Source organism: Cynocephalus volans, chromosome 3 (assembly GCF_027409185.1).
Source record: "Cynocephalus volans isolate mCynVol1 chromosome 3, mCynVol1.pri, whole genome shotgun sequence".
NCBI classification, from domain to species: domain Eukaryota; kingdom Metazoa; phylum Chordata; class Mammalia; order Dermoptera; family Cynocephalidae; genus Cynocephalus; species Cynocephalus volans.
This window is the reverse complement of record NC_084462.1, coordinates 62,358,304-62,380,346: the sequence shown is the minus strand read 5'-3', so window position 1 is coordinate 62,380,346 and position 22,043 is coordinate 62,358,304. Positions and strand designations below refer to the sequence as shown.

General features: G+C 51.1%; 1 protein-coding gene across 1 annotated transcript; it reads right to left on the bottom strand.

Moving 5' to 3' along the window:
- Nucleotides 1-451: 451 nt before the first annotated feature.
- Nucleotides 452-18,777, bottom strand: CTSH (cathepsin H). The gene is made up of 12 exons (XM_063090623.1): nt 18,672-18,777; nt 15,669-15,700; nt 14,924-15,029; nt 13,948-14,018; nt 12,822-12,926; nt 10,263-10,349; nt 9,416-9,471; nt 7,625-7,706; nt 6,270-6,338; nt 3,917-4,023; nt 1,712-1,837; nt 452-934 (listed from the first exon to the last, which is right to left on the bottom strand). The coding sequence occupies exons 1-12, from the start codon at nt 18,760-18,762 to the stop codon at nt 859-861; spliced, it is 1,008 nt and encodes a 335-aa protein (XP_062946693.1). The 5' UTR covers nt 18,763-18,777; the 3' UTR covers nt 452-858.
- Nucleotides 18,778-22,043: the final 3,266 nt, after the last annotated feature.

The following is a 22,043-nucleotide window of genomic DNA, read 5'->3' as shown; positions in this document are numbered from 1 at the left end:
GAGGCCTCAGGAAGCAGCAGCAGCTTCATGGCCACCCTGTAAGTGCAGATCAAGATTTCTCAAAGGAGAAGGGGAAGGGAGGAATGGAGATGACAGAAGCATGTGGGCACATTGGAAGGAAGGGGTTGGTGAGGAAGGGCTGGGGACAGGCCCAGGTGGGGGGCTAGAGTCTGAGTAGGGATAGGGAGCTGAGGTGGGGGAGGCCCGTGGAGAAAGGGTTGAATCCTGCCTTTGCCAGAGATTGGCCCATTTCTTCCTCCATCCCCACCTTCCCATTCGGGTTTGGGGGAAACACAAGATCTCAAATTAAACCCGCTCTTCCTCCAGAGTACCCCATCTGGCGGACAGTGACACTAGCAGCCATACATACCATCCTCCCAGCCAGAGACCCGGGCACCCCCCGGGTGCCTCCCTCCTGGGAGACCGAGCCCCGTCCCAGCCCTGTCCTAGTCGTGTCTGGCCCAGCACACCCAGCACAGGCCCAGTCCCAGGAGGGGCTCACTGAATGTTTATTGGACAAAGAACACAGAAAAGACAGTCGCGGGAGCTCTCTCTAAATGTGGAAAGTAGCCCTTCTGGAAAGAAAGAATATTCTTGGCCCACGTGGGTTTGAATCAGTTCAAGACCATGCCTAAGGCACATGGCTGGTGATGGTCTCTGCACCAAAAGACGTGGGTGGGCTTGTGGCATGGTGGAACTCTTCTTACTCCTTTTCTTTAAGTTTCCAGGCTCGGCACAGGGGGGAGGGGTAAGTGAGGTGCCCTTGGGTGCATCTCCCCACAGCTTCCCCCGGGAAGGACCTCCACGGCCCAGGCCACCTTCCTCTTCTCCACTGACCAGTCACTGCTGCGGCGCGGCTCACACCAGCGGGATGGGATAGGAGGCACAGGCGGCCAGACCGCACATGTTCTTCCCACGCTCAATCAGGAAGTACCTGGGCAGAGAGACGGGGAGCTAAGGCCTGGCCGGCCGCTTCCTCACCACAGAACTTTCTGGAATGTTTTGCTGCTTACCAAGAGCTGACTGCAGGGACTAGGTTCTCTTAATATATAAAACGGGAGCATGGGGCTTATTTTATCACCAGGAAATAACTGACCTGACTTTGTGAATTATTTATTCTTCCCTCTCCTTGACTGCCAAATGAACTCTCTTTCATGTTCTATCCATAGCCTCCTCCTCACAGAATTTACTGAGGCCTGGGCCTCAGAATTTATTTTCAGCTCTGGCTAGTCCCTCGCATAGCTATTTAATCCTCACTAGGACCCTTGAGTTAATTAAAACTCTCCTTCTCAGATGAGGACAAGGACACTGACAGGACAGACCTGGACCAAGTCACATCAACATTCGTACTCAGGCCTCCTGTTTCCAGCCTTTTTTCCTCGAAGCGTCTGTCGATGATCAAGGGTAACTTTGCTGCCCTGACTTCTAAAGGACTTTCCCAGAAGCTGGCTTAGTTCCAGGGGGGTTCTGAGTTCTGGGATGTTCTCCCAGCAGCGGTTACAGATCCTTCTTAGCCAACTAGACTTCTGTTGGGGTTCTAGGGTATGGAGGGTCCATTCTCATGAGCCCTTACCCCTAAACCCTGGGCCTGGGTGTGGCTGACCAGCTCTTTCCTGGAAGCCACAACTTAGAGGTGGAGGGGACGCCCCCCCAGGGCCTCCAGACCCGAGCAACACGCCCCTCCCAGGGGTGGGATGTGGAAGCTGCTTACCCGTTCATTCCCCACTGGGGACCCCAAGAGTTTTTCACGATCCAAAAGGGTATCCCATTTTCTTCTCCATACCCGACAGCCAGTACCGCATGGTTTACTTTATCTGGAGTTTTATGACAGGAAGTACTGGAAGATGAAGTTAAAAAAGGGTTGGTAATATGGGGAGGATAAACAGAAGGACTCAATCACACCCCGCAATGGCTCTCCAAATACTCTAGGCGGTAATTCCCAAAGGGGCCCAGGGAGGCATGTGTGGTAGTAAATTCACTTCCATCACAGGATGAGAGAGCTATTCCCTGCAGTGCTTCTGCTCACGCAGGGGGAGTCTCAGTGTGCTGCTGGCCCATCCTAACACCTGACACTTCTAATCCCTCTTTCCCAGCAAGGAGCTGCGCTCCTGCTGTACCCTCTGCAGGCAGCAGTGTCCAATGAGAACTGAACACAGCAGGGCTTTGTTGCCAATGCATTTATTTTAAAGACTACCTTGCATTTATGGCAAAAATACAGGTTTCCCATTTAGTGAACTAGCTTCCATGGGGAAATTCCAAGAAATTCCAGAGAACAAACTGCAGGGATCATGCATTAATCCAGCTGATGTGTAACGGAGTATGGGTTTGATGTGTAACTAAGCAAGGATGTGTGCCAGGCCTGGGGCTGGTGCCAGACACAAGCAGCATGCACAACTCTGTCCCGTCCTTAGGAAGCCTCGCTGGGCAACGAGCAGATTGGCAAAGAGGCTGCTTCTGTGCAATGTCCTGAGGGCTGTGATAGTGAGGATGGTGACAAGAGCCCTGAAGAGGGTGACCCAACCCAGCAGGAATTGGGTGAGGATGGAGTCAAGCAAGGCTTCTCTGGGGAGGCAGTGGACACCCATGAAACTACCAACCCTTCAGAGCAGCTGGGGTGTGGGCTGCAGGGTGTGGTGGGTGGGGAAGGGAGGGGGGTTTGACGGCAGATGAACGTGCAGAGAGAGGAAGGACCAGATCAAAGAGTCCTCCAGCCACGCTACGACACTGAGCAGTGGGGAGACACTGGAGTATTTAACAGTTGGAGTGGGAAGAGGAGCATTTCAGAAGGCTGCCTCTGGCTCCAAGTGGGGGATGGACCAGAGCGTATGTGTGTCTCTGTGTGTGTGTTACAAACCAGTAAGGAGGAGCTGGAGGAGAGGGCTACGGTGGGCCAGGGCAGAGACACAGGGAGGGAGAGGAGAGCGCAGACGTGAGCAGCAGTGATGGGGCAGCGGCTGATGGAGGCAGGAAGGCTTCCCCATGGCTCTGGTGACCCCATTAACCTGGGAGAGGGAGGGCAGTGTCTGGAGGGGACATGTGGGATTTGAGGTCTCCATGGACTGCCCAGGCTAAGGTGGCAGGGAGTCCCTTGGATCTACACGTGGGTCTCATGCTTGGTGGAGACCAGGCTGGCCTTGGATGTTCCCAGCAAACAATTGGCCATGGAGTTTCAGGGGTATCTGAGAACTGGGAAGAGGGCAAAGGACAAAGCCCTGGAAACCATCATTTCAGAGAGGCTATAAAATGAGGAGACCATGATGGAGACTCGAGAGCGTGCAGAAAGTGGTAGGACAGCCACCCGCTTCATCCATGCACGTCACAAAACCGGCCCGTGGTGGAGGCGTGGACAAGGCGCACCTGTGCTGCAACGGTGAGGGGCTCGGTGTTTCTGCACAGCCCTGTGGTGGCTCCTTCCACACAGGGTCCTGGTGTTTGAGGGCAGCTACTTTCTCTTCCCTATTTTATATCTTCAGTTTTTTTTTTTTTAAATAAAGAAATATAGTTTTCAGAAATGTGGGTTTACAAAGCACAGTTGCCATGAAGTCTCCCCCATATTTCAAAACTGGGCAGCCAGACACAGAGTTCCCCTGGGCGGCTGGCCCAGTGAATGTCACATTCATAATCTCTTCAAAGTTCTGAACATGGGCTTTCTTAGCTGTTGCGGAGGATACAGCTCTCAAATTTTGGCCCGAGCCCTGACTGGCCACGTGGCCTGGTCTGCCGTACCCCTTCTGACCTTCTCTCTCCTCTGAGACACAGACTGGTTCCCGACTCTCACGTCTGCATGAGGATTAACTGAGGGAATGGGTAAAATGCCCCACAAAGAGTAGTGTCACAAAATGGTGTGCCCAAGTCCCATGTGCCGGGTGTGAGAAGCCCCCCTGCTCTGCCTCCTGGCTCCCGGGCCCTGGCTCACCTGGAGTAGACACCCTTTTTATACATCATAAAGTCGCTGGTCACCTCAAAGGCAAAGCTCACGGGGTTGTACAGGGCCACAGCCTCCACCATCGCCTCCTCATCGTTCTGTGGATAGACAAAGGGACCAAGATATAGACACATGTAGTCTCTGTCACTTCCCTACCCACTTTCAAAGTATGTCCTTTTGCCTCAAGGTGGGGGCTAGAGGCCCAGAGCAGTGTAGATGCCCAGCAGGAGGGAAGAAACCAGAAGGCAGGAAGGAGGAGCCACTACGGGGTGGCTGCCCCCTCCCGCACAGAACGTGGGCGTGGGGCGTTGGCATGGAGGCCCCACCCTCTTGTGCCTGATGGCCAGGATCCTTTGGGTTTTTTATTTGGCTTATAGGTCCTTTCTGCCAAACCATGAGCTAATAAGACCCAGACAGTAGTGGAAGCAAGGAAGACCCAGTAAAGGGCTTCTGCCTTCTGAGTAGGACCTGCCGCCTTCAGGGGGAGGCAGGTGGGAGGAAGTCAAGGTGGCAGCTTTGGAATGGAGCTGCAGAGACCAGGTGACAGCAGCAGTTAGAACCACCTGCAGAGCTTTAAAAAATCCCCACACCCAGGCTGCACGCCAGCCCAACTACGTCAGCATCTGTGGGGTGGGTTCCAGACATCACTATTTTTCTTCCAGCATCCCAGTTGGAAATGACTGGGTCAGAGTAAGCCAATGAGAACTTAAGGGGCTGCAGTGGGGGTGGAGGTTATGCGAGCTGAGGCTGGGGATCTGCTGAAGGGAAGGGAAGCTCAGGAGAGGTGGGGCACCCAGCCCTCCCATGGTCCTGCCTCCCAGAGGGGGCAGAGACCCAGCTGCAAAAAGCAAATAGCTGCCCAGCAAGCAAGTGGCTTCCTTCCAGGACAGGGCAGATCTGGGTCAAGGGAGGTCTGGAGGCCTGCCCAACATGAGGGGGCTGGACGTCAGTGCTGGCCGGCTCTTCAGGGCCTTGAAGGTGACACTGAAAAGCTCTCCTAGGGGAGGGGGTGAAGAGGAACGGATAAAGGGGCATGAAAATCAAGTACAATGTATTTTAAGAAGTAAAATTAAATTAAATTAAAAAAAAAAAAAAGAAAGGCTCTCCTGGTGAGCAGGCAAAAGGAATATCTTTGAGGCCCTGATTCACCTCTCAGTGGGACACAATGGCCCAGAGCGGCCAGCCTTGGTGGGTATGTCAAAGAGAAACAGGCTCTCTTCTGACTATGGTGACATCCCTATTACAGGGTGTGGGTATATGTTGTTGAGGCCATGAGCCCTGGCTCTGAAATGACAGGATCTCAGTTCAAATCTAGCTTCTACCTCCTAGCTCTAGCCTTCGGCAAGTTACTTAACCATTCTGAGCCTCTGTTTCCCGATCTGTAAAATGAAGGTAATAATGACACTCATCTCCTAGGGTTATTTTGAGTCTAAAGGAAATAATGCATATTGAATGGTTGCTACAACACCTCTAAATACTCTATATACTTAAACTGCTATTCTGACTGAGAGCTTGGCACGTGCTTCAATGAAATGGCAGCTACTGTCATTACACAGACATCACATGTGTGACCTGCACATATGTTTCTGGGCACACACACCTGCTCGCCTCTTGCTGTCATTGCACACATCACACCCATAGGCCCATGGAGATATTCTTTTGCTCTTCACACAGCCTCTCACACTGTATACATGCACGCTGTAGTCACGAGCGCCGTTCACTCACATTCCAGGGCACGACTGCACTTCCCGTCCACTTGAAGTTAAATGTCACCATGTAACTTGTTTTGGCTTTAAAGCCAGTGCATAATTTCCCACTCTCTTTCCCTCTGCCTGGGTCCTGGAGTGAGGCCAAAGACACAGGGTACAGATCGCCCTGCCTGTGCCATGGACAGGTGGTAGGTGGGAGACATTGACTTTGACTGCTGTAAGCCATTCAAATTTGGGCTTGGTTGTTACTGCAGCAGAATCTGTTTTATCCTGATGGACACACAGTCACAGTCCTCCCTCTCTCCCATGCACAGGCTTATGCCACACCCTCTTCTGCAGGATGGGGATTATCAGTTGCATTTCACAGACGAGAAAACAGAGCCACAAGAATGAAGATGTGGGCAGACCTGGGGTTCAGAACCCAAGGGTCTGCTCGCTGGTCCATGCTCTCCCTCCCATTGCCCACCATGCTGCTGTCGTGGTGACTGAGACTCAGTGATAATCCAAAATCTCCAATCAAAGTGATGTGCTGCCAGGAGAGGTGCCTTACGGGGCCTCTGGCCATCTGACAGCCATGCGGATGGGCCTCTTTATCAGAACACACTCCCCATCTGCAAGAAGGATCCACTACTCACCATTGTGATGTTGGCTACGTCCTTGACAAACGCAATGGCCTTTCCCGGCTGGAACTTGCAGTCGCTGTCCTGTTCAGGGCAGCGAAAGGCATGGAATATAGGTTAGGGACACTTGGCCCAAGGCTGAGACCTCAGCCTCCCCACGCAGTTGGATGACATTTACTCAATAAAAACCTCATGTGCCCAGGTCTGGGTGATGGGCTCACTTCAGAGGGAATCAGAGGGCGCTCAAAGACTGGTGGCAGGAGGTGGTCCTGCACTGGCTTTGGCAGAGGCAGGCACGCACGGCACTGTGTGGCAGCCCAGGGAGGGCCTGACCCAGCCTGAGGAAACTAGCTGAGAAATGGACCCTGAGTAAGCGCTTGAGTGGCAGGGGAAGAGGAGAGACAGTGTCAGTCCCGGGAACAGTGCTCACAAGAGGCAGGCACAGAGGTAAAGTCACAAGGAGGGAAGCACAAGCCCCTCTGAGGCAGGAGAGAAGGTTGTGATGACAAGGGCTAGGATGGGAGGGAGAGGCAGGACCTGATCTTCAGGAACCAGCAAGTGTTGGGCCGGAGCAAAAGAGAGAAGACGGGAAAGACTGGCTGGGGTGGGGGTGGGGCAGGTCTTGAAGGAGGGCCAAAGAGTCTGGGCTTTGTCCTAGAGGCCCTGAGGAGCCTTTGAAGAGTTCTGATCAGCAGGAATGTGGTCAGAGCTGGATCTGAGAGTCCCAAAGTGGGGTCACCCTCAGTGATCTTGGATGAAGGGAGGCCAAGGTCTGAGTGGGGCCGGGGACCTGGATGGATGAAGCTGCCCATGTGAGAAGTTCTATGATGGTCGGCAGGTTGACTGGACTGAGGATCTGGGTGTGGGGACCGGAGGCAGGACCACTGGTGGCGAACAGGTTCTGAGGGAGACCAGTGCTGCTCATCCCTGACATGGGAAATTTGGGGGGAAAGACAAGATGCTTGGCTATGGCCAGGTTGTGCTGAGGTGACGGTGGGGAGGCCCTTGGCACATTCATCAGGCCTTGGGCAACATAGGAGTGGGCCCAGGAGGGGTTGTCAGGACGAGGTCGACAATACGGACTGATACTGATGGGTGGGAGGGGATGGGCCAGAGGATGTGCCCGCTGTGGAGGGAGAGGAGCCAGGAAGAAATAGGCCAGGGTGGGGTGGGGCGTGGGAGGCTCAGGAAGGAGAGAGAGCCACAGATGGGGGAAGGCAGAGGGTGATAAGAGACCCCTGGACTTGGTGAGAGCGGGGGGCTCAGGCAGCTGAAGGAGGGGAAGGAATGCCTGTGAAGAGCGTCGGGGTAGGCATGGAGGTGGGAGCCCTGCAGACCAAGAAGACAGAGCCGAGGCCACCCAGAATTACCTGGCCCTTGTAGGGGTAGGTGTCTTCACCCATGATGCCCTTGTTGTAGAGAATATACTCGAAGGCCTGGCTGGGAAGACCTCTGAAAGAAGCACACACAGATGAGCCCACCTGGGACTGCCCCATAGAGGTGGGGCCTGCAGGGGCTGGAGCTTGTGAGACATTTGCCCTGGCCATCTGGTGGCCTTGGTTAGGGTATGTCCCAGAGGCAGAGGAGGTCTCTGTGGGTCTTCAAGAGGCCAGCAATGTCGCCCCATTTGCTTGGCATTGAGGTAAAGCTCAGTGAACTCAGGCAAGGCCACTGGAGCCTCAGCCTCTCTTGCTTTGGTGGGACAGAGATTCCTTGAAGCCAGGCCCCCTCCATCAGGAGGAGCAGGCAGTGCTACAGGATGGCTGACGGTGTCAGCCCTCTGGGCACTCACCTGGCAGGAGCTCCTCCGACATGACTGCCTGACCCTCATGTCAATCCCATGTGGTAGATGCTGTCATTTTCTGAGGCCAAGAGGCTGAACTTGCCCAAGGCCACACAGCTCAAGTCGCAATTTGGTTTTAAAGGTGGATCTTTTTCTACATCATACTGCCTCCCAGAGTAAACAAAAACTCAACAGCTGCCTGGCATGGCCCTTCCCCACCCCTGCTCGGCTTTTCCCCCCATAGCATTTGTCACCACCCGACCTTCTGTATACTTGTCTATGGTCTGCCTGGCCCAGCTAGAGCATCAGCTCCTTGAGTTCTCTTAAGCGCTGTGTCTCAAGTGCCTAGATATACAGCAGGTGCTCTTAGTACTGTCCTGAGCCAAAGCAGACTCCTTTGAAAAACGGTGGAAGCTGACCAGTTAGCTCAGTTGGTTAGAGCTTGGTGTTGATAATACCAAAGTCCAGGATTTGATCCCTCTTATCTGCCAGCTGCCAGAAAAAAAAAGGGAAATGGTGGGATGCCCAGGTGCCAGCCTATTGTTATGAGAGGTGTTTGTGAGTTGCAGGGAGGAAAGAGACCAGAAGTGAGGGGAGACTGAATGAACACAGCAGTGGACCCATATGTTGGCTGTGACTTCCTTCACCGATGAATGCCAAGAAATTGGACAGGAGCACGGCTCTCTGCACGAGGCCCTCCCAGGACTTGGCTATAGAGGAGAGAGAGTGAGGGTGGTGGGGCTGGAGCCTGGGAGAGGGGTGCCTGGCAGGCAAGGTTGGGAGCTTGCTCTAGGGGAGCCCCAAGTGCCCAGCCTTATGCATATTATGTGCTGGAAAGCTGACCCCTCCCACAGAAATGTTTTGGAGTGCAGCACATGTGGAGAAAGAGGTGAGTCACTGTAGAAACAGGAGCAAACTCCCAACAACCTGTTTTAAGAATAAGCCAAGAAAGCAGGCCCAGCAAAGATATAGCCCCTCATGCATGGACACTACCACATTTATAGCAAAGTCCCCTCCTAGGGCCTGCCAAGATGGGGTGGCCACTGTGTTAATTCTTTTGGCCAGTCACACAGAGCCTTGGTGGCAGCTGAGGCTGGCTGTGCTGTGGAATGAGAGCCAGGAGACACAGTGGAAAGAGGGTGGATTTTAGAACCAGGCAGGCCTGAGCTCAGATTCCAGCTCGGCCTGGCTCTGGCTGTGACACCCTGGCTGTGTGAGGTGACACGCCTTCAGCCCCCGTAAAATGGACACCATCTTGCTACCACACAGGGAAGCGGATAGCGTTATGTCTAGCAGTGCCAGGCACATACTAGATCTGGCAGAAGCCATCAGTGGGAAACGAGGCAGCGTTTCGGGCCCCTATGGGTCAGGGACGTACCCTTGGCAGCCATGATTGTTGAAGTCCTGGGCACAGTCCACCAGCTGCTGTTCTGCCTGGAGGAGGAACACAGAGTAGGGAGCTGAAAGCTGAGAGCCCACCAGAGGCTTCAGTGTAAGGCCCCGAGACTCCTTTCTTGATCCACATCAGTGGCCCCATCACACTGTGGCACGATGACTAGATTATAAGCTCCCCAAGGGCAGGGATGTCTCTGTATGTCCTGAAGTGCCAGCCCAGCGGCCAGCACAGGGAGGGGCTCAGTGAACTTCTGGCCACCCTGCAGGGGTGCACAGACAGTATGGGTTGTGGGGTCACGTGGAGGTGTATGGGAGAGGGAAGGACAGGCCTAGCCAGAGACCCTGTCCACGTTTCCTTTTCCTCATGACGCTTGCCAACCCTACCCAGAGGTGGGGGCTGGGACAGTTCTTTCAAAGGCTGTCATCCCTCTCTTGGGAGTCAGGGGATGGCCACACAGGTCCCGGCTCTTCCCTCCATGAAGACAACCAGGCAGCTTGGGAAGGGGCACAGCTCCCAGAGGACTACCTCCCGGGCAGGCTCTGCTTTTCTGAGCCCCTCCTCGGGGAAGGCCCCAGGCTGCCAAACTGAGGAACACCCAGATCCACCCAGGAGTGAGGCCTTGGACGGCTCCCTCTATAAACCTCTTTCCTTTCTGGGAAAAGCATCAGTTGAGATTCTCGTGCCAAATGTTCACAGGGCTGGGACACCTGATGTCTAACTGCAATGTCATCATTAGTTAAAGCCCTGAAGGGACTGAGGCCCAGGCCTGGCCCTCCTGTCAGTCCTTGGGGCGTCCTCTGCAGGAGGTGGCCTAGGGCAGATTTCCTACCAAAGAGAGCATCTTCCCAGTTGCAATGGCGACCGCAGACTCCAGGGCCCCTGTGGTGGAGAAGGTCCAGCAACTGCCGCAGCCACCCTAGAGGGGCCACAAGAGGGCAGAGGAAGTCAGTAATTGGGACACCAGGAGACAGCCTCCGCCTTCTGACTTCCTCCATGGACCCCTGCCAAGAACCCCCAGGTCCCTGAATGCCTCTGTAGTTTACAAAGCCCTGTTCCAGATTTGTCCATCCTGAGCCTCACAAGTCCTGAGAGGCTGGGGTCCTTCTCCCCTTGAGGCAACTGAGGCTTGCAGAGGAGTGGCAATGGCAGGTAGCCTCTGACCTGCGCCTCTGGACTCCCGATTCTGGCCTCCTGGTGATGAGTCCCCACCAAACTGGGAGAGTCTGGAGCCCCCCAGACCTCGTTCTACAGTCTCCTGGCTCTCCTACTTCTGAATCTTTTGCCGGTTCCTCTTCTCCCCACTATTTCCCAGCAGAATTCCCCAAAGTTCTGTTTCTAGAACCTTCTCTCCCACCTTTCTACCACCAATCTCACTTTGTCCACTGTCCTGTTAAACTAATAGCTCCCCAAATCCTAGCCTCAGCCCTGACCCCCACCCAGGCTGACATGGACCTGACTCCCAGACAACCCTACCTGGACGCTCCTGACACACTCAGCCTCTGGGGTCCTGCCCCGTTCATCTGTCTCATCTTCTGCCACAATCACTGCCACTGCCTGGCTTCCCTATTCACGGCACCTCCAGGATTGCAGCTCTGCGGCTCATTAGCTGTGTGACCTGGGCAAGTTACTTCCCCTCTTGACACGTAAAATGGGTGGGACAACAGTGCCTGCCTCGCAGGGCTGCTGGGAGGGTTAGATAAGAGCGTGTCTGTCAAGCTGTCCCCACAGTGGGCTCCATCACGGTAGTCGCTGTTATTGTTCTCTCATGCTCATCTGTCTCTCCTCCTCTCCTTGCTGGCTCAATCTTCCCTCTTCTGCTCCTGAAATGTCTCCTAAACTCCTTGTCCACACCTTTGTCCTGGTCCTCATCCTTGTCTCCCTGGAAAGAGCCTCCACGCTGGCCTCCCTCCTTGTCTCTTGCTCTCAAATCCTTCCCTCGCAGGGAGGGACAGAGCTAGTCAGAGGTCCCCCAGGGGGTGACCACACTCACTGCTGAAGGAAGCAGAGCAGGGCTGAGCCTTGGGCACTGGACTTGGAGCAGAGACCTGATTTTGAGTTCCTTCTGTCACTTGCTTACCTTGGACCCTGGGCAAGACACTTTCCCTCTTTCCCACTCTGTAAAGTGAGCAACCCTCAAGGGGACTGCTCAAGTGATGTTAGGTCCTGTGGCTACTGTCTGAAACCATGCGGTGGCCACACTAACACACCACACACCTACCGCAGTGACCACTTTGCTCCTGCCCCCTCAGCCCAGGTGGTGCCATCCTGTCTGATGGCCCAGGATCAGTTAATGGGGAGACCTGGAAAATTCCTAGTGGACCTCCCCTTGCCACCTATCCAAATGGTGAGCAGGTTTAGGTTTCCACACTTAATACTTGTTGCTTGAACTGTCACGTGATTCTGACGGTGTAAAAACTGCCGCTGGGTCATGGGGCCAAGGCAGCTTCTTTCTACCCCACTTCCTGCTGGGAGGAGAGATTTGTTTTGGTTTCTGGGTGCTGGTGTAAACATCCTGATCACTTGTTAGGCTCCAGGAACACGGTGAGCCTGGGAAGATTTGAAGCTGTGCCATATGACTCTTTAGAAAGTGAAAAAATGTTTCTCACGGAGCGTTTCAGTGGAAAGCCAAGAGTTTCCAGGAAGGAAACCTTGACCTTGTATTTCCTGGAATGGAGAGGTCAGCAACTTTCTAAAATGGGCTACTGCAAGGGCCAGCCCGTGGCTCACTCAGGAGAGTGTGGTGCTGATAAAAAGGGCTACTGCACTGTCATTTCTAGGGGAGGGACCACAGTAGGCAGAGGGAACAGCAGGGGTGGGGTCCAGACTCCCCAGACCAGGGCAGGCAGTAAGATGCCCCCCAGGAGGCAGCCCAGTCCTCAGCTCTGAGTTACCAAGTCCTCTCTGCCCCACAGAGAGAGTCACTGGGAGGCTGGGTGAAATGCTGGGTTTCACTCTGCTCACTGACCAGCTGGAACTGCCCGGAGGGAGGCAGCCGGCCAGCCAGGGAGAGGCCGGACCTTGGTGCCACGAGGAGAGGCTGGAGGAGGGGAGAGAAGATGGATGGGCGGTAGGAACGGGTCCTGGTGTCCGTTCTCTGATGGGCCCAGGGAACATAATGCTCTGGGGGACTCTAACGGGGAAGTCTGGGGAGCGTGGGGACAATGACGGCCAAAGTTCCAGGAGGAAATTTCTCATCCTCCGGAGCAGCCCGCAGAAGCAATGGCCTCCCTGGCCTTTCAGAAGAAGAGAGCTAGAGACATGAGGAGGGAAAAACAGAGTTGAGGATGTGCTTGCAGTGGGTTTGTGGTTCCTCTGAGTTCTTCTTCCTGGTAGATTGTCTGAAAATGTGGCTGTTTTTTTGGGAAAGGATGGGGATTGCGTTGCCTACCTGATTTTTCACTGGTGAGACAAAATTTCCTTTTTTCCGCCAGTCCATGGAGGTTGGGTAGGGACCAGTACCCCGCAGGTAGTTACCTTTGGTGGCTGAGCAATTCTGGAACAACCAAAGACATTATTTTCAGGGGAAAAACAAAACAAAACAATTTTTGACCAAAAAAAAAAAAAAAAAGGTATAATTAAAATGAAATCACCAAGAGACAATGAGAAAGACTAACTGTCAGAAACATCTCTCCCTTGTCTACTGGTCCTAAATGCTAAATGACATGTCCCCTGGAGAGGGTGGGGGGAGCTAGGATAGGGTAGCCAGATTTAGCAAATAAAAATATAGTTCACCTAGTTAAATTTGAATTTTAGACAACGAATAACTCTGTAGTGTTAAGATATACTTATTGCTGTGGATTGAATTGTGTCCTTTAAAATTTCGTGTATTTGAAATTTAACTCCTACTGTGACAGCGTTAAGAGGGTTGGAAATCCTATTATGGTAACTGAAAGGTGGAGCCTTGAAGAGGTGATTAGATTGTGAGGACCATGCCCTAGTGACTGGATTAATCCACTGATGGTTTAATGGTGGTCACGGGCATGGCTATGATGGTTTTATAAGGAGAGTGAATGAGGAGCTTAGTCTCTCTCTTGGTCCTGCCATTCTTGCCATGTGACACCCTGTGTCACTGGAGAGTCACCCCCAAAACAAGGCCCTCACCAGATGTGTTCCTTGGACTTGGGAATTCCCAGCCTCTCAAACTGTAAGCAATAAATATTGTTTCTTTACAAATTACCCAGTTTCAGGTATTCTGTATTCTGTTATAAGCAACAGAAATGAACTAATAGACTTATGCTAAAAAATTATTTGTTGTTTATCTGAAATTCAATTTTAACTGGGCATCTGTATTTTATCTAGTGACTCTAAGTTAGGGGTCCACATTGCTAAGGCAATGAGCTTAGACAGAGGGACTACTGAGAGCTGACCCCTTCTGATTCCCCCAAAGAATCTGGGGACACCTGCAGCTGTGCCTGGAGATGAGACCGAATCTGGCAAGGAGCAGAGAAGGCTACAAACTTATTCCAAAGGTGTAAGGAAAAGATTCGGATTTGGTTGCAATAAATTATACCTACTTGAGGCTGTGACCAAAGATATTTGTGTTTTAATTCAGCAAAGTTCATGTCTGAAAATTGGTTCAGTGCCACTGAAAAACAGAAAGATAAAAAAAAAAGCAGCTTAGTGAATCATTAAAAAAGAAACAGAAATAATGAAACCCCTTGTTCACCTGTGTCCTATTTATAGCTGCTGTGACTTGGCTCTTTTACATTTTTAAATTTAATATAATTCAATATTGTAAGATCAACCCTATCTATGCTTAGGAATTGCCTGGGAAGCTTTTCAACAGTATGGATGTCTCGGCTGCACCCCAGAGATGCTGACGCAGTTGGTCCTGGGCACCCATTTTTCTGGATACCCCACTGATGAGTCTGATGGATATCCAGGTAGGAGCCACTAGACTAGTGACAAGTGCCTTCCCACCAGCTGCCTCACTCAGCCCTCATAGCAGCCCAGAGAGGGGAGCACTGTCATCTCCACTTTACAGCCCACGGTAACCCCCATGGTCACACACTAGCACTGGGCAGAAATGAGATTCGAACCCAGGTTTCCTTCCAGCTCTTGCTGTTGCCTGCATTACCAACCTGGCTGAACTGCCATCACAACATTTCTCAGAGTCCTCAGTGACTACTTCGGGAGTGTGTGTGTGTTTCTAGTGACACTAACCTGGAGTGAAGGCAGATGTCCTCAGAGGCTGCTCGTGGTGGCAGGCATGGGGCAGGGGCTTCTACAGAGTCTCTTGTAAACTTTACTACCACCCAGAGAGGTATCACACTGTCCTAAATTTACAACACCATGTCACAGAGAATAACGCAGCCACAATCTGAGGTCAGCCAAATACAGGGTCAGAGCTTGGGTTCTGTTCTCTCCACCCTAAGCCCCTAGTGGGCCCTTGAATCAGAGTGTGTCACCAAAGGATTTCTTTTTAGATCTGAGATGTTCCCTCCTCCCGAGGGACCCGAGAAGCCTGGTGGAAAGGCATCCCCACAGTACTTTTAAATGTGTGGTTTCCACTGTTGTGGGCATTTATCTTCCTCCAGTTGCTGACAAACGTCTGCAGCCTGTGGTGGTACTCCTCCGAGCTGTATGTCTTTTGGTGCTAAAACAAAACACATCAGCAATAAGTCACGGAAACAGGATGCAGCTCACTGGAGAGGAAAGATGGAGGTTGTCTTTTTGCTATGATGCTCAGGTCAAATCTGTGTTAATGGGTGGTGGGACACTGTCCTGGGTCTCTGCTGTGAAAGTTGGGAAGTTACAAAGCAACCCCCTGCCTCAGGGACTTACAGCCAGAATGCAGACCATGCAGCTGCCTGAAAGAGGGCTAATAGTCCAAGAGACCCTGGTGAAGGCACCTGCCAAGTGCAGACCTGGACACCATGGCTGGTGCTGGGTCAAGGTTATGACAAAAATCACTATTTTTCAAAAGCACACACACTGGTGTTCTCCAATAGATTTTGCAGCCAGTATGCAATGTGCTTTGAATACAAAATATAGAAATGAATCCCAAGGCTTGAAAGGCTGCCAGCCAAGTTCATCACTGGGACCCACTGTTTGGAAGGAGTTTACTTAACTGCATCTTTACCAGTGTTGGCCAATTCTAAGTCTGCAAAGACTGGGGGAGTCGGAGTAGGGTTGGAAAATCCCTCTTTACTGTCTCAAATCTGGTACAGTTTGGTTTGATAACAGGAAACTTTACGAAATGAAAAACTTCAGAAAGAAGAAGTTAGGCACTGACCTTTACCATCCATGACTTGAAGTGAAACTTCTCTGTAAAAAGAAAACAAAAAAAAATTAGGTCTGGATGCCTCATGGCAACGTTGGGTCTACAGCCAAATAGAGCACTTGAGAACTGATTTGCATTTTAGAAAACTTGACTAAATTTAAAACACCAAACATGATGTTATCTAATACAGAATGCAGAAAAGACCTCAAACTTTCTGCCTTTGTATCCCAAATTAACTTTGAAAAATAATATACTACTTATGTATGGTGTTAAAAGTCAGGATAGTGGTTATCCTTAGTGGAAAATTCATTGAAATGCATGCTTAATAATTTGTGCACTTTTCTGTGTGACGTTACAGTTCAATAAGGAGTTAATTAAAAACCTGTATACCCAAGGCTCAGCAAATGTTTTCCCAAAGGGGACAGATAATAAATATTTTGGTCTTTGCAGTCTATATGGTCTTAGTCACAGTTATTCATCTCTGCCCCAGCAGTCCAAAAGCAGACACAGACAATGCGAAAATAAATGAGTGTGACCGTGTTCCAATAAAATTTTACAAAAACAGGTTACCCAGCTGCTTGTGGATTTCTGCTATATCGCCCTTGTACATTTTTATCTAAAAATTGTTTTAAAGTTTCAGATTTATTATACATTATTAAAACTGTTTAAGATAAAAAGTAAAATTTTACTAGAAATTCATTTAATGAGATCTATAGAACCCTCTCCTATGGATTTATATATTCATGAGTGAATATTACCTATTGTTTGAATAAGGTAGGGTTGAGCATTAATTCTGGTCTGATCTTGTTTTTTATAGGTCAAAGGGCTGGGAAATCCTACTCAAATGAGCAGCTTGGGATAGAAGGAAGTTTTTTAGAGCAATGTCATTAAATTCTTTGTATTTCTTCCTGTGCCCCAAATCACATGATGCTCTGTCACATTATTTCTAAGACCCCATCAGCTGACACCCCGGGGAGGTCCTCTTCTTCTTCAGTTTCAATTTCCTTGAAGAATCGAGAACCAGACTCGAAGAAGGATTTGTAACCGTTTGTCTTTTTGTTTGCCGCCCCAATGCTTTTACAACTGCAGGTTCAGTTTCAGGATGAAGGAGAGGAAGGAAAGGGGTCCCTCCTGCCTTCAGGCATTTTCTCCCAAGTTTAGCAAAGAGCACATTTGGAAGTAAAGGTTCTGGAGGTTGATTCCCTGAACACTATCTATGCTCGAATGTCTTGGTATTCCCCCAGGGATCCACACCCCCAGTGTGCAGATCCCTGCTTTGTGGGTCCCAGACCTGTTCCACAAACCAAGCTAAGACCATTTTCCCTGGGGGAAAAATGCACAACACACTTCCAGGGTAGGGTTTGAGGGGGTTCCAAATCCTTGTTAAGGGCCCTGTTGCAGCTGAGGGCTTCATAAGAAGACAGATCTCAACTCAGGTCCAGGGTTTGAGGCAGAATGTTCTTTGCCTGGGGTGGGGGTGGCGGGGAACGTTCAAAAACAAGTAGGTGTGAAAACCCCCAAAACTACTTCTCATTTTTAGGAGGTCAGTGGAATAAAAAGCAGAGATGAACTTGGGGTAGGGCCAGAAGGATCTGCTGGTGACCCATGTCCTAACCACAAATAGATCCTTTCCGATCCAGTTATGACTTTTTGAAGAAGTATCATTATGTGTGCCCTGCTGGGGGACTGTACGGAAAGTATCTCAAAGCAGGGGTCAAGAAACTACAGGCTGTTTTTGTACGGCTCATGAGCTATGAATAGTTTTTACACTTTTAAACAATAGTAGCACCCGTAAATCATTTTAAATTCAAATTCCAGTGTCCATAAATAAACGTTTATTAGAGCAGTTATGCTCACTCATTTCCATACTGTCTATGGCTGCTTCTGTACTACAATGGCAGAGTTAAGTAGTTGCTACAGTGACCTCATGGTCTACAAAGCCAAAAATGTTTACTATCTGGTCTTTTGCAGAAAAAGTTTGCCGAGCCTTGCTCCAGAGTTAAGACAGCTTTTCAGTGCCAGCCCCCCTCCATGCAGGCCACACTGCCAGGGCAAAGCAATGCCCTCACTTGGGGGCAGCTGGGTTTCCTTTAGGTCAGGACTGACCTACAGCTGGGTACCCTCCAAGATTCAAGGTCAGGGGGCTTTCTTTTATAAATGGGTGAGAAGGAATGAGGCAAGATTCTGACCAGACAAGATTCAGCCTCAGTGATCTTTGTCCTGTTCCCAGGCTGTTCCTTGGCTACCATTCACTGTCTTCAGGGTGAATGAGATTGGTGGTCTGTAAGCTCGGAGCCTGAAGGCTGAGGCTGGGGCCATGAGCAGCAGGGAAGGAGGGGGGCTGGGGGGAAGGAAGGGAGGAGGCCTCCGGGAGGGGCAGGCTCCTCGCCTTCCGTCTGGGGAGACGCCTGGAGCCCAGCAGTAGAAGGGTTGGAGAGCAGCATGAAGCTGGACCAGTCACAGCCGACCTGGACGAAATGGGGATTCCTGGGGCTTGACCTTACCCCAGGGCTGTAGGGTTAAGCCTACTGTGGGTCTGAGTGCTTTCCTTAGTGCTGCCGCTCAGGGAGTCGCTCCTCCAAGCAGCCCGTCCAATCCATTCTACACATAGAATGTGCCTATACGAGGCACCTGTGGGGATCCCCTACGTGCCAAGTCCCCAGATAGGCCACTAGAAAAGGCTGGAAAGTCCCTGCTGCCTTTGGCAGGGACAGATCAGAGTCCTCTATGTCCCCAGTTGGAGAGGGCAGAAGAAACTGCTGGCTTCTTTGGTATTCTAGGCTCAGGGGCTGCCTGGGCAAGCGGGACCCTGGACACCCAGCCCCTCCTGCTCTTCTGGTCATGCCAGAAGCCCACCCTCCGAGACACCCCGCTCCCGGATCCCCAGTCGCAGAGCCCCTGGGCCTCGGCCCTGGGGAATGCCCCGCTCCTCCCGAGCCCCTGTCCCCACCTCCCCCAAGGGCTCCCGAGGGTGGAGCTCCTTTCCCGCGGCGCCTCCGCGTCCCCCTAGCATACCTGAGGTGCTCACGGACAGCGCCGCGGCGCCGCCGGCCGGAGATCCTAGGAGCCAAGTCCCGGCGCAGAGCAGCGGCAGGACGGCCCACATCGCGGCGGCGGCGGCGGCTCGGCACTGGCTCCGAGCGCCTGCAGACGGGGCGGCCCAAAGCGGAGGCCTCGAGGCGGAGCCAGGCGGCGGGGCGGGGCGGCCACGGGGCACCGCAGGACACGGGTCGGCGCCGGCCCCATCCCTCTCCTTTCTCCTTCTCTGGAAGAAGGGGCACGTCGGACCGCCCAGTCTGAAGGGCACCGACGGCAGAGGTGCTGCGCGGGGAGGTCGCAGCCGGACCTCTCCCTGCCTGTGCCTACCCTACACCCCGCATCTGCCCGTCTGTCTTCACCCCCAGGGCCTCCATCTCTCTGCCTGTCCCCCCCCCCCGCCCCCACTCTCTGTCCTCATCAACCACATTCCCGTGACCGTCCCTTCTGCCTTAGTATGAACTTACCACTAGAGGAACTAGACAACCTCTTTGTAAGTTGTTTTCTCCCCCCCCTGCCCCCCCCCCCCCCCCCCCCCCCGCAACAGGCATTTTAGTCTTTCTGCTGAAGACCTCATATTAGCAGCTCTAGGGCCATTTTCTCTATTTTGCAAGTCTGAAGAGAGGAGGAAGATATACTCTTACGAGGGTCTGGGGGTGAGACAGACAGAACAACGATCATTTCAAACTAAGGAGACCTGCGCTGTGATTGCTTTACCTGAGTAGCAGAGGGAGATTGAGACCCACCTGTGACACTGTGCCAAGCACCCAGTGGGGCCACGTTCTTCACTTACACCATCACTGTGCAAAGTGGCATGTCGTTGACCCCTGTTTTACAGATGGGGAAACTGAGGCCCCAAGAGTAGATGGTAACTTTCCCAGTCTGTGTGCAGATGGAGTCTAAACCCAGCTTTGACCTACTGCGCGCTTATTCTGCTCTGTTGCAGTCCAAGCCATTTTGGTGTGGTCAGAGACCGCCCCAGGGTGCCAGCGAGAATCAGGGTGAAGTTCTCAGCCCAGACTCTGCCTCTCAGGCACCTGGGGGAGCAGATTCCTGGAGTCCTCTCCTGGGATTTGACCTAGTAGTAGGTCTGGGTAGGGCTCAGAAATCTGCATTTAAAGAGTCTCTGACAATCTCTCATCTCTCCTGCCTTCAGTGCAGCCTCCGTAGACACTGAATCTGCACAGAATCAGTAGGCAGCTCCTACAGGCACTATTTCAGATATAGCAGATCTTTGTCAGTTCATGAATCCATGCCTGTCTGGATGCCTCTCTGGGTGTGACCATATGCAGTGGATTGAATTGTGTCCTCCCCCCCAAAGTTTAATGTATTGGAGGCTTGGTCCCCACTGTGACAATGTTAAAAAGGTGAGAAATCCTATTATGGCAATTGAAAGGTGGGACCTTGAAGAGGTGATGAAGTTGATGGCTCAATGGTGGTCAGGGGCATGGTTCTGAGGGCTTTAAAAGGAGAGGACATGAGAAGTTCTCTCTCTCTCTGCTCCACCGTTTTCTGCCATGTGAAACCCCTGGGTCACTGTTGCCACCATCAAGACCCTCACCAGATGTGTTCCCTGTACTTTGGGGTTCACAGCCTCTGAAACTTAAGGAATAAATTTAATTTTTTTTACAGATTACCCAGATCTGTGTCTTTTGTTATAAGCAACAGAAATGGACTAATATATAGTCTCATCTATGCTTTGAGGCAACTGTTTCAGAAAAGACCCTGAACGGTTACTATTTGGAAAGTAAGTCACTGGCCTTGGGGTAAAGGTGTCCTCCCTCTGCAGATGTCCTGCCTTTCAGGTGTGCTGGGACTGCGCACCCCTCTGCCCACCCCAGCTGCTTGGAGAGTGGCAGGACTGTGTAGGCCTGAGAAAAGAATCTGAGGCGCTGATAAAGTATTGGAATTTATTTGAGCTTAATATGTGTGAACATGGCCCAGGAAAACACCACCAAGTTGTCTTGGGAACTGCTTTCTGAAGGGCCAGCAGAACTTCAACATTTTTATAATCACAGAAAAGTGAAGATAAATACCCACTGCTGGGTATTTATCCATAGAAAAGGAAGTTAGCATACCAAAGAGATATCTGTATTTATTGCAGCACTATTCACAATAGCCAAGATGTGGAATCAACCTAGGTGTCCATCAACAGATGAATGGAAAAAGAAAATGTGGTATATATACACAATGGAATACTATGCAGCCATGAAAAGAAATGAAATTCTGTCATTTGGGGCAACATAGAGGAGCCTGGAAGACATTATGTTAAGTGAAACTGATAGCAGGCATAGGCCTGGCTGCCTGCCTACTTTCATAAATGAACCACTCAAAAGTCAGATGTTGGTGAAAATGGAAGTCAGCTTTTATTCAGGAATACTGGTGACCTGAAAAGAGATGTTGTGCTACCCCATCTCTCCAGTAAACCTAAAGGAGAATGGTCAGACTAAAGCCATCTCAAAAACTCAGATTTACTGAGAGGCTTTTAAAGCAGTGGGTGGGTGGGTGGGGGAGGTTTGAGGAATGGAATGTGGGAAATGAAAAGCGGAGGCAGGGAGATGTGAGCTGTGGGGGCTCTGAGCAAGGAGCCGGGTGCAAGGTCTTGCCAAGATTCTGGTTTCTTTTCCCATCTTTGCTGTTATCTCAGGGTCTGGATAGTACATGCCTCTTGGCAAGTCTGAAGCTTCTGGCTGGCTGGAAAACAACTTTGCATTCATGTAAATAATGTCATCTTGCCCCATAACCAAGGTTCAAAATATCAAATTACCATGGGAAAAGAGGGAACTCAGAGAAATGCATTCCAAGAAAAAAAATCTCTGTCCTTTTAAAATTTTTTAGAGCCCGTGTGGTTTTAGGTCCCAACATGGGTTCAGCCCTGCTCACTCTGTCAAAATAAGCCAGGCACAGAAAGATAATAGCACCTGTTCACACATGTGTGGGAGCTAAAAAAATAATAATAAATTGAAAAAATAAAATCTACTGTTAGAAGTAGAGAGTAGAATTGTGGTTACTAGAGGCTAAGAAGTGGGGAGGGAGGAGCAATAGAGAGAGGGTGGTGAATGGACACAAAATTACAGCTAGAGAGGAAAAATAAGTTCTAGTGCTATACGGTAGTGGTAGGCATCTATAAATTAACAATAATTTATTCTTCGTTCCCAAATGGCTGGAAGAGAGATGAAATGTTCTCATCACAAATAAATGATAAAGTTTTGGGATGATGAATATGTTAATTACTGCTTTGATCATCACTCATTGTATACATGCATTGAAGTATAACACTGTACCCATAAATATGTACCATCAATATGTTTCTATTAAAAAAAACATAAATTTCTTTAGGGCCAGCCCATG

Excerpts from the sequence above, each read along its gene's own strand:
- CTSH (XM_063090623.1), bottom strand. The coding sequence starts at position 18,762 with ATGTGGGCCGTCCTGCCGCTGCTCTGCGCCGGGACTTGGCTCCTAGGA. Across the intron at positions 10,350-12,821 it reads TCTCACCAGTGAAAAATCAG|GGTGGCTGCGGCAGTTGCTG; the intron begins GTAGGCAACGCA and ends TGGCCCCTCTAG. Across the intron at positions 7,707-9,415 it reads AACAATCATGGCTGCCAAGG|AGGTCTTCCCAGCCAGGCCT; the intron begins GTACGTCCCTGA and ends TGCTTCTTTCAG.